Here is a 12,743-nt window from a genome sequence, read left to right on the forward strand (position 1 = left end):
AAATTAAAATCCCCCATAATTAATACCCTGATTTGATAATGACCCTGATCTGATGAATGTTTGATTTGGTTTAAAAGAAGAGAGAAGAGACTCGTCCCTTTCATTCATGTTCGGCGGTCTATAGCACAGGTTCTCAAACTCGGTCCTCAGGACCCCACACATTGCATGTTTTGCAGGTCTCCTCACAGAAGGCCTTATTCTAGTTCACTCTTTCTGACAAAATCCCTTGTCCCGTTTTCATCTGCGACCAGAGATGGTCGCAGATGAAAATGTAAACACTGCTGGGTGAAGAGGCAGGGGATGTCGCTGGTCGGAGGAGCATGCTCCTCCAACCAGCGACCATTCAGGGGCTGAAAACGGGAGCGCACAACCGGCGATTTATCGCTGGTGCACACTCCAATCACTGGCAATATGGTCGCTCAGCGACCATATTCCCAGCGATTTCAGCCCCTATCGCCCCCGTGTGTACACAGCATTAGATGGACAAAACCATGTGCACTGCAGGGGGTTACTTGTGCAGAGAGAATTAGATTTGGGTGAGTTATTTTGTTTCTGTGCAGGGTAAATACTGGCTGCTTTATTTTTACAGTGCAATATAGTGTGCTACTTTGAAGTAAAATCCCACGCAAATCTAATTCTCTCTGCACAAGTAACATCTGCCCCACCTGCAGTGCACATGGTTTTGTCCATCTAAGAAGGATTTTGTCAGAAACAGTGAACTAGAATAATGGGCCCCATACATCAGCAATCACAATTTATGGATTTCCAGATACAGGGATTTTTTGGCCAGATAAATGGATTTTACAATCTATCTGACTTTGCCCACACATTACAGATTTATTTCAGTGATCGGCAGATTTTCCATCTAAAGATTGCATCTTCATAGCTGGAAATTGCCCAATCGATTGTCATTTCAGCTGTTTATAATGTAAATAGATGAAGAAGACGAATTGGGAATGCCCACACATATAAAAAAGATCTGCAGATAATACCAGATTATTAAACATGTTTAAAAACCTGATTAAGCAATCGATTGGCGATTTTGATTGGGATTGCCAAAAGGGGGAGCCCACACATCTAAAATTAATTGTGGCAATCATCTCCATATCTGAAAATTGTCACAATTAATTGCTGATGTATGGGGCCCTTAAGGCCCAGAATCACAAGCGAAGTAATTATCTCCACCTGTGGCTCTTTTAAAATGTGTCAGTGAGTAATGAGTGCTCCTGTGCACCTGCTGGGTGACCTGGAAAATGTGAACTGTGTGGGGTCCTGAGGACCGAGATTGAGAACCCCTGGTCTATAGCATACTCCTATTAAAATTCTAATATTAGTTTTTTTGTTATTGTCGGCTATCTCTGCTCACACGGCCTCCGTGTAATCTTCATCTGTACTAATTTCTTTCTCACACAATGTTAAGTAATTTTTTACATATAGGCACACACCCCCGCCCTTTCTATTTTCCCTGTCTTTTCTGTAGTGTATATCCCACTATGCTTAATGCCCAGTTGTGCGACTCGTTACACCATGTTTCTGTAATACCTATGTCATAATCGTCCTTAGTTACCACAGTTTCTAGTTCCCCGATTTTACCTACTAAGCTTCTTGCATTAGCCAGTAGGCATTTTTATTTATGTTTATTTTTAGTTGCGTCCCTAACATTGTGTTTAATTTCTGCTCTGGACTTATTTGTATTCCTTACTAACTTCTTCGTACCCATCTCCCCCTCAGTAGACTTTCTATAGCACTCCCCACCATGCCCACTGCCCAACCTATTTACAGATTTGAAACGTCTTCCTATGTCATTAACTCCTTCCCATACCCTAAGGTCATCTGTACCTAAGAGCTGTAATGAGGTAAGATTACTGTTATTATATAATATTCCTGGAGCACCCTGGGAATTACCCACGATATTACCCTTATTAGTACCACGGACATTGCCTGTAACTATGTCCTCCCCCCACCTCCTCCCCCAAATTGATTCTTGACCCCAATCCTACTATTCTCACTACGGGTCGCATAATATCTAGCTACCCCCATCGCCTAGTTTAAAATCTCATCCATCCCTCTAACCATCCTTCCCCCCAGCACCGCAGCCCCCTCCTCGTTCAGGTGCTATCCATCAAGGCAAAAAAAGATGGCGCCTGACCGAGAAGTCCGCTGAGTGTTCCATGAACACAAAATCCCTCCTTCCTACACCAGTCCTTTAGCCACATGTTTACCTCTCTGATCTCCCTCTGCCTCCCTGGGCTAGCGTGTGGTAATAATTCCGAGAATATTGCCCTAGGTGTCTTAGCCTTTAATTTCATACCTAATGTAGAGCATGAGATCATATCTGTGATAAAATGGGATAGTGACAGTTAAGCAATGATGGCAACACCACTGACGCACAGCAACCAATGTACTTTCTCCAAAATGGGGAAAAAAAAGATTCAAACTGTTTGATCATTGATACAATGGGTATAGGATTACTGAGAGCGGTTACCCTTCCCTGTAACTTACCACTGCCTGCTTCCACTAGTTACAACGGGTTGCCGTAAGCTATCCCTGTCTTCATCACCCACCTTGTCAGAGGTTTATTGTAATGATTTGTTGTATTGCAGCATACTTGTGTGTTGGGGTACTGCACTTATGTTGTTATTTGTTTTAATGGATATAATGAGGTCAATTAGCCACTAGTCAGCTTGCTGCTTGAGTAAAGTACGCCCAAGCTTACAGTAGCACTGGACTCACAACATTGTTGTTTGCATCCCCATAGTACTTAATAAAGAAATAATAAACTATCTTTTTTGGAGGGGAATTCCCAAACAGCCATTTAGAACAAGCTACTGTACTGTATCTAGTGCTAGCAAACCATGCCATGCCATCATCAGTGTTTATTTATACCAGACCTTGGGCAATCACAACAGAGATGGCTATTCACAAACATTGGTGTGTTTGCTTCTCTGTGAGGATCTAGTGAATACCCCCCTTACTACACTCAGACTCTCTCTCCCCTGCCCAGGCCTTTAAGATTTAGGGGGAAATTTACCAATATGAAAAACCTAGTTTTTCGTATTGGTATTTCCCCTACGGTTGCATACGACTGTTTAAGTCGTATGCAAAGTCGTGTTCCGGAGGGGAAATTACAAAGCAGTCAGATACGACTGCTTTGTAACCCTCCGATGGTGTATTCATTCGTATTAGCTGGCCATATATACGGCCGCTAATACGAATGTTTCTGGCAGTCTGCACGGATCAGTCAGATCCGTGCAGGCTGCAGTGTGTAAAAAAAAAAATCGAAAAAAAATAATAAAAAAAAAAATCGGCGTGGGGTCCCCCCCACAGCCGAAACCAGCACCAGGCTGAAGGAGCCGGGGCCGGTAATTAAAAATCAGGGAACCCGACAAATAGGGGTTCCCCGATTTTTAACAACCAGCCCCAGGCTCCAGGTCCGGGGCTGGTTCCCAAAATACGGGGGACAAAATGACTAGGGGTCCCCCGTATTTCAAGAACCAGTCACAGGCACAACCAGCCAGCAGGGTAATGTCACAGCCGGGGGACACTTATAATATAAGGTCCCGCGGCCAAAACATTAACCCTACCGACCAGTCAGCCTGGCCAGGGGCCCTGGGGGAGTAGGGACCCCCCCAATGAAGGGGTCCCCCCCCTCCAGGACTTACCTGACCAGGCTGAAGCCTGGTACTGTCCCCGATGCCCCTGGGCGGTGGGCATCGGGCTGATTATGGTGTAAAAAATAGATTAAACTATTGTTTTTTACTGTGGCACTACAAGTGCCAGCAAGCTGGGACTTGGAGAACCACAAGTCCCAGCCTGCTGGGCATTAAAGGGCCCGCTGGCACTTGTAGTTCCACAGTTAAAAAAAATAGTACACAAAACATACTGACACACTTTTAAAATAAAACTTTAATACATACAAAGCCCACACATACTAATACTTACCTATCTTCTTTCCGTAGGTAGCCCTGGTCCTGTGTCGTCGTCTTCTGGTCCCGTGTCGTCTTCTGCCTCCATGTCGACCGTCGCTGTCGCCGTCCGGATCCGACGAAATCCATTTGGGAAGCTGTGGAAGGAAACCATACTCACCTGTCCCAGCGCGACGTAGTCCAGGTAAGTGTCTTGGCAAAAAAACAAACCGACACCCCGAAACCAGCCGGACAGAGAGCCGCACGGTACTCTGTGTACATCGTGCGGCTCCGCCTCCCGAATGCCGCTATTGGCCGCCTTGCGGCCTAGCGGCCAATCAGGAGCCGCTAGGCCGCAAGGCGGCCAATAGCGGCATTCGGGGGCGGAGCCGCACGATGTAAACAAACACCGTGCGTCTCCCTGTCCGGCTGGTTTCGGGGTGTTCGGTTTGTTTTTTTGCCAAGACATTTACCTGGACTACGTCGCGCTGGGACAGGTGAGTATGGTTTCCTTCCACAGCTTCCTAAATGGATTTCGTCGGATCCGGACGGCGACAGCGACGGTCGACATGGAGGCAGAAGACGACACAGGACCAGAAGACGACGACACAGGACCAGGGCTACCTACGGAAAGAAGATAGGTAAGTATTAGTATGTGTGGGCTTTGTATGTATTAAAGTTTTATTTTAAAAGTGTGTCAGTGTGTTTTGTGTACTATTTTTTTAACTGTGGAACTACAAGTGCCAGCGGGCCCTTTAATGCCCAGCAGGCTGGGACTTGTGGTTCTCCAAGTCCCAGCTTGCTGGCACTTGTAGTGCCACAGTAAAAAATAATAGTTTAATCTATTTTTTACACCATAATCAGCCCGATGCCCACCGCCCAGGGGCATCGGGGACAGTACCAGGCTTCAGCCTGGTCAGGTAAGTCCTGGAGGGGGGGGATCCCTTCATTGGGGGGGTCCCCACTCCCCCAGGGCCCCTGGCCAGGCTGACTGGTCGGTAGGGTTAATGTTTTGGCCGCGGGACCTTATATTATAAGTGTCCCCCGGCTGTGACATTACCCTGCTGGCTGGTTGTGCCTGGGACTGGTTCTTGAAATACGGGGGACCCCTAGTCATTTTGTCCCCCGTATTTTGGGAACCAGCCCCGGACCTGGAGCCTGGGGCTGGTTGTTAAAAATCGGGGAACCCCTATTTGTCGGGTTCCCTGATTTTTAATTACCGGCCCCGGCTCCTTCAGCCTGGTGCTGGTTTCGGCTGTGGGGGGGACCCCACGCCGTGTTTTTTTTTAATATTTATTTTTTTTTCTATTTTTTTTACACTGCAGCCTGCACGGATCTGACTGATCCGTGCAGGCTAAAACGCGAAAAGAACAGGAAAATGGTGTTCTATTTTCCTGTCGTATTTGCGTGGGTGTTTCACACCACTTAGCAGCCGCATTATCAGTACGGCTGCTTAGTACATCAGGAACCACCATTCTTTTGAATGGTGATTTCTGTCGTATCCTATCGATGGTGTAGGACATTCGTATTTGTAACTACAAATACGAATGTCCCATCTTTAGGACAATGAATTGTTGTATTTTTGGGATTGTAAATCCCGAAAATACAAATTCGTAAAAAAAAGGTGTATTTCTCCCTACGAATACACCTTTTTTCTACGAATCCATTTTGGTAAATGTCCCCCATAGTGTCCAATGCCATAAAGAGTGAAATTTCACAGTTGACCTGCTCAAAACCAATTATAAGGCAGCATTTGCAGCTGTAAAAATGATTATTTAAGCAAGGGTATTACTACAGAAGTGGGTGGTTTAAAAAAGCATAAAGCATTGCAAATGTAAAAGACACTTACTTGGACTACAACAGATGATAGCATCTTTGTCCTCCAAGCAGTCATCACTCATATCCTCCTCTTCTTGTTTGTGTAAATGGTCTGTAATATCAGTGGGATTTTAATAATCAAACAATAGAAACATACAGTACATTCAAAGGAACATTACAAGCTTATCATATCTTTTGCAAAATATATGTAGCTAAGATCTCTGAATTGTCTTTTATTATGTTGGTTATTCAAATCTTATTACTAATGCCCTTTGGTGTGCTGGGGGTTAAATCCCCCTCCCTTGCAGCACCTGGGGGGCATTACTAATTTGATTGAGCAGCTCTCACATGTAAGTTCTCCTGACCATTAGCTACCCTTGGAAGGCCCTGCATTTTAGTATCCTCTGTTTACTGGTTCTGGGACCTTGATAGTAGAGCCCTGACCGTGCCTTAAGGTTTCTGATAATAATACTAATATCACCTATTAGAACTGCCTGACCACCTGCCCCCCTTCTTTCCCCCTCCTATACCTTTTTTTCTCCCATTGCATTTGTATCTTCTCTATTTCTTGCTCCTTTAATCACTTGTTTCATGCGAATTTGTTCATACATAGGTCTGATAAACTCTTTACTGATAACTCTTATTCTTGTGGAGCTTTTGTGAATGTAAATAACTTTTAACATTTTTTTGAAAAGCAAATTGGGAAATGTGTAAACTGGTATACAGTTTGCAGAAGTCTCAACTCCGACTGCCTTCTCTTGATTCTTAGGACATGTTACTTGATATCACATTGACCTGTGTTATTGACAGTATTTCTCATTTACGTAAAATGCTGTATAATATATGCCTGATGATAAGGGAAATACAATACAACCTTCTTTATGTTTACAAAATACTGTGTCACTACTAGATTTACTATGCTCAATGCTTTGGTACAAAGACATCTCCTTTGCAAGTCTAACCTACTTCCAATAGGTAGTCTAGCTATTGTGCCTGCCAATGTTGTGTCACCAAGTATCTAATATATATATTACTTTGTATTTGTTAATTGTAATGAAAGACTCATGTCGACCTTTTCCAAGTTGACCCATTGATTGTGTCGATCTATTGACTGTCAACCTATAGCGGTTAACCTAATGCTTGTAGACCTAGTGACCGCACCCCCACTCTCCATGGCAGGGGATACGGTCACTAGATCGACAAGAATTAGGTTGACCGCTGAAGGTCGACAAGGACATTTAGTCGACAGTCAAAAGGACGATATGGGGTGTTTGCACTTCTTTTGAGCTGACAGACGGTATTTCATCATGCCCTAGCATCTACTAGGGCGTGGTGGGAGAATAAAATAGTGCAGTGAACCATGCAAGGGGACGCCGTGCTTTTTTAGTGTCCATGTCTACATTCGCAACAAAAAAGTGAAAAACCCCATGTCGACCTTTTGCCTGTTGACCTAATGGGTGTTGATTAGCGGGAGGGATTGGCACTGGTCATAAACTTCTATAGAGTTACATGATAAATATATTTGTTAGATAACCAACATATTTACTGCTTACAGGTAATCTTAGCAGTGTTAGGTTGGTGGTGCTCCCAAAAGATGTTCAGTGGTTAGACTGAAAAAAAAGGGGGGGCGTCACGAGGGTGACTACAGGGGAACATACGTAAGGTTTTTGGGGCACACTTGAAAAAAGGTATATATAATAATATTATGAGTTAGTGGTTAGTTGAGTAATTAGTGTAATAAAACTTAACTTTTATTCTGATTATTACTAAAAAGAGAAAGAGACAATATTCCTTGCGTTAGAATAATATGGCTAATTGCCAAAAGTGGGTCCTTGATAATGATCAAAAGATCAGCGCAATGTTTAGATATGAGTATACCACACCTGTAAAATCAGCACCTTTCATAGGTTATCTAATATGTATGAATGCGATAGTTGATACAGGTATTGGTTTATGGATGCTTGACACACTTGATTTATACAATAAAAATTCCAATAAACAGTGTGTTGTCCTCCGTAACAGATGAGTATTACTGGGTCACAACTATGGATATTTTGGGGAATGGGAGTGGTAGAAAGATTAAGAAGTCAGGAGTAGTGGAGAGTATAGACAGCTTGAGCTAAGTCTAGAAGGTGATCCCTTCCTTGCCTGATAATTACAACACTGAGTATTCCCAGTGAGTCTTCCCACAGGTACTAGCCCGGCCGGTCACTGCTTAGCTACTGAGATCGGGACGGGTTCAGGCGATCCAGTGACGTATGGTAGTAGTGTTGGCAAAATTGGGGGGTCACCAACATTGTAGCTCAATTGAAGTAGGGTGCTTCTGCTTTCTGAGGCGTCATCAATGGTTCACCCTGTTGCTTACCTGCATTGCAGGGGGTTCAGTTTTGACGCAACTGATGAGAGAGCACTGAAGAGAAGGGTTGTGGCATAAGTAGTGGGTTGGTATCAACAGTGCGGACCCTGACTTCTGCTGTCCACCATCTACTGATCGTATCAAATGGTGGATGAGAGAGTAGGTGAACGCTGATCCTTTCCCCGGAATGGAAGAAGGGTAGTGGGGTTGAGGCAACCACTGTTTAGTGTTGCCACCAATGTAGATTATCAACAATGGGGGTTGATATCAAAATAAATGGTGTTTGTATCCTCATGAGTAGTGCACCTTAGGCGCCATTGTTGCCAGTACTGAATGGTTCTGACTGGGGCTAGTGTGACACCTTGAGGAATTTTTTGCTAGGTTTGCATGGTCTGTAAGCCTCACAGGTAGATTTAAAAGTTTTGGTAGCCGTAGATTGCAAACACTGTAATTGAACAGGCTAGATGGTATTAGCTATAAAGGAACAGATAGGCTATCAGACATATAATGACACCAACAAAGTGTTAATCCACAATTAATACAAATCAAGTGCCAGTATCACAATTTCAACATGTAAGCTTAATCAAATTGAAAACAATGATTTAACTAAGGTCTGGTTTCACAATTTTAGTCAGTTTTTAATGCTGACAGTATAAGCTTAGCATATACATAGTGAGAGTCTGGCAGCTGTTAGTCACAAATATATAGACTGGATATCAGATATATCGTAGCACTGTTGGTATATCAAAACGAATAATCCTCTTTGCAGATTCACCAGTGTTAAGAGTTTTGCACTGACTGTATGAGGATCAAATTTTGAGACAAAATCTGGCAGATAATTGCCTAGTCTGTACCTCCTTTAATCAGTGAAAAATGCGGAAGTTTGGCAGATAATTGCCTGGTCTGTATCGATACAGATATTTTTCAAACAAACACCTAATGCAACAACACCTATTATAGGTCAAAAGTGTAAGAGTTCAGATACTGACTGCAGTATATGCAGGTGTATAGATAGCAGACTGATCGACTAATTGACAGAAAAAAAGGGGGAGTGTAAATTATATAGCAGATAATTGCCTGGTCTGTACTACTGCAGTAACGTTTAATGTGTTTTACCTCATACAACACAAATGCCTGTTATGTGACAGGGACGCAGAACCCAGGACTGAGTGAGAAGAGCCTTTTAAAATACTGTCTGCGGTATACGCAGAGAGGTGACAGACTGCTCAGCTGTTGCTGGGTAGTGAAAGTGCTGTGTTTGATGACAGCAGAGCGACAGTTTAGCGTAATGTAGCGGAGGTAAAGAGACAAGGTTAAAGTTTAGGATAAGGATACAAAGTTGCTAGTTACAAGAGTTTAACTTAGCTTTGAGGAGCGGCGCCCGGCGCCATATGACGGGAGCCGCTACTCGAGGTGATGGTTGTGACTGGCGTCTGTGACGGAGGCACGGGGGTGTGTCAGAGGCGTTCCTCACACGTGTTTCGCCGAGGCTTTCTCAAAGGACCTAATGGGTGTGTCTACCTAATGACCCTGGGTCACAGGGTGAAATTTAATAGGATGAGCGATTCAGATAGTGAGAGATTTGGTAAGAAATCTCCAGGTTTTTTTAAAGCAGCAATCATTTACACTGCAAAATCACACTGGTTTTTCACTTTCTGAATCTCTCGTCCTATTAGAATTTCCCCCGTAATGACTGTCTATCCTATGATACATACCCCGTGGCAGACCACCACCAATAATATTTCAAGCATACTACATAGCTTGGTAATAAACAAGCTTTGACATTTATGGACCAATGACATGTTTTTTTGTGGCCTGGAACATAGGTCAACAACTTTGGCCATAATTGGGTACTTTGAGATGCACATATATTAAGAAAATATATATTTTATGGTAGCCCACAGATGGACACTCTACACTCTACGGAGTATATTAACTAAAGCTTCTAGAAAAAATTAAAAGAGTTACACCACAATCACACTCCCAGCTACACCCACAATCACACTCCCAGCTACACCCACAATCACACTCCCAGTTACCCCACAATCACACTCCCAGCTACACCACAATCACACTCCCAGCTACACCACAATCACACTCCCAGTTACACCACAATCACACTCCCAGTTACACCACAATCACACTCCCAGTTACACCATAATCACACTCCCAGCTACACCCACAATCACACTCACAGTTACCCCACAATCACACTCACAGTTACCCCACAATCGCACTCCCAGTTACCCCACAATCACACTCCCAGTTATACCACAATCACACTCCCAGCTACACCCACAATCACACTCCCAGTTACACCACAATCACACTCCCAGTTACACCACAATCACACTCCCAGCTACACCACAATCACACTCCCAGTTACACCACAATCACACTCCCAGCTACACCCACAATCACACTCCCAGTTACACCATTGGTAACAATCACACTTCCAGTTACTCCTGGTAATTTGCTTGACAATGAGAACATGGTATAACAGGTCATGTTTTTGGATTTCTGTAATCATGCACAGGTGAGTTCATCTATTTTGCTGTGTGAGTAATTATCCCACCAAACCAAGAGGTTGAGAACCACTGCATATTATTTTGCTGTGTATTTCTATTCATTATAGATGATATCTTCCATAGAGCTTCCAAGTAAACCATTTACAATATAATGAAAAGATATTAACGGAATGTCTTACCATATTTAAAATGTGCAGGGTTTTCTATCCTATCTGCATCATTGTCTTCTATTGAAAATATTCCTTTGTTTGTTTTAATAACTAAAGGGCAAGAACCCTGGGACTCTGTAGAACCTGCAAAAATATGTAGACAATAGCCATAAACATTCTCAGAGAAGTATGCCCAAGTACAGAACCGAACGTAAACTTAGCAGAGCCAGCAGTAAGTAGCGAGTTTATGTCCTTGAAACAAGTGATCCAATAAATTACATTGGGTCAAAATTGAATTCCACAAATAATCTAGCTGACGTAATGGAAACGGCTTGTCCACTTTAACGTACCGCACCACATATTTTGAAGTTGAGTGTAATAAAATAAAATATAATAATATAATAAAATAGACTGCTCATAGTCATTTAAGTGTTGAGAGTACAAATATCACAATTTGAGAGGGCTCTAAATAATAAAAGCTATAGCAGCTCTAAGCTTCAGGTAAGGAGGTAGGGGCTCAGGGGGAGACCCACCTATTTGCTTACATGGACAACTCCTTCAATTAAAGAAATCAATATAAATATCAAATCGGTTGTAGCGCATGTAAGTTAAAAAATATTCCAGTGCGAAGCTGGGGCGGGTTGCTTGTATATACTATTATACCAGCAGTGACTTACTCATCATGTTCTGTGGAGCATCAGAACTGTCTTCATCCTGCAGGTCATGGCTTTCTTTCAAATCCAGGGAAACAACAGATGTGATCACTGCACTGGCTGTATTTAAATGGACAAAAGGAGAAAATAATGTAAAGTTTGCTAAACCATGAACTATTGCGTAAGACTTCTTTACCGAAATATTAACTACTGTATATGGTGTGATGCGATATCCTTGCTGAAGTAAACAAGAGTATGTCAATGTCGGGGAAAGTACATAACATATAAATGTTGCAGTGAAAACTAAAGCGCTCTATTCCAAACCACAGGAAAAATAGATCAGACAGCTATTTGACTTTCTATGGTATTTCACATTCAAAGTGCAACTATATGGCATTCATAAAAAACGCAGTAAAATCGAACTTTCCCTACAATTGTAGGCTGGCTGATAATATTGCCATATCAAAGTCTCAACACCTACTTCTTTAGATGTGCCTTTTTTCCTAAATTCAACTCTTTTGTTTATTTACCTTGTCAAAGTTTTTTTTTAATTTTAGTATGCATTTTTTACAATTTTATAAAACCATGAAAAGCCTTTATTCATACTTACCTACTCAGCTGGAATGGCATGACATAATCATGCAAAGATTTTACTGATCTGTGCATGCTTCTAGTAAACATACTTATTTATAGGCAAGTTTTGGGGTAAAGTTTCAGACCCTGTTACATTCAGCAAGTTGTATGTTTTCCTATGGAAAATATATGGATCCGAGATTAAGCTGAGAATGAGAGATCAAAAAACACGTGAGTTTGCATGTTCATTGGTCAAGTTTATAAAACGTGTAGGGCTAAACTCTCTTGGACCCTATTACAACTGGCCCTATGTGTAACGTATGAAATTTGACACAATTTTTGTAAATGCGCAGTTGCAAATACTAGATCAACAACATGAACCTAAACATGACCTACAGCTCTGGTTCAGGCCCATTTGTACAAGTCTGAAGGTTCCGTCACAAATCAATGTACAACCACCACCCCTAGTTTAAACAAAACTTGTATCTTTTCTCCTAACATTGTTCAATTTATTACATTTGGCGCGTGCGCTTGAATACTCTTTTTACATAAGTTAAAATGTGCCTTACTCCAAATTTATAACTGGAAGTTGCAAAACACATCCCATTAAAAAAAGGATGAAGCTCTGTTCCAGATACATCTGACCAGCCGGAGAATTCAGGTCAATAATCAATTAAGAAAAAACAGGAAATGGAATATGCCTTCTTGTTGTGATTATACAATTCCCTTGTTCTGTCCCAATACTCCCACCAGACTATGCA

General features: G+C 42.4%; 1 protein-coding gene across 4 annotated transcripts in view; it reads right to left on the minus strand.

Moving 5' to 3' along the window:
* LOC146042675 (uncharacterized) overlaps positions 1-12,743 on the minus strand; it is a 77,094-nt gene that overhangs the window by 38,331 nt on the left and 26,020 nt on the right. For all 4 annotated transcript variants that reach the window (XM_083162796.1, XM_083162797.1, XM_083162794.1 and 1 more), the window contains exons 6-8: positions 11,434-11,529; positions 10,787-10,900; positions 5,755-5,835 (exon numbers count right to left, since the gene is read on the minus strand). In XM_083162796.1, coding sequence (XP_083018922.1) covers positions 5,755-5,835; positions 10,787-10,900; positions 11,434-11,529 — 291 coding nt within the window. The remainder of the gene's footprint in view (positions 1-5,754; positions 5,836-10,786; positions 10,901-11,433; positions 11,530-12,743) is intronic.

Source organism: Crinia signifera, chromosome 19 (genome assembly GCF_055691185.1).
Source record: "Crinia signifera chromosome 19, ASM5569118v1, whole genome shotgun sequence".
NCBI classification, from domain to species: domain Eukaryota; kingdom Metazoa; phylum Chordata; class Amphibia; order Anura; family Myobatrachidae; genus Crinia; species Crinia signifera.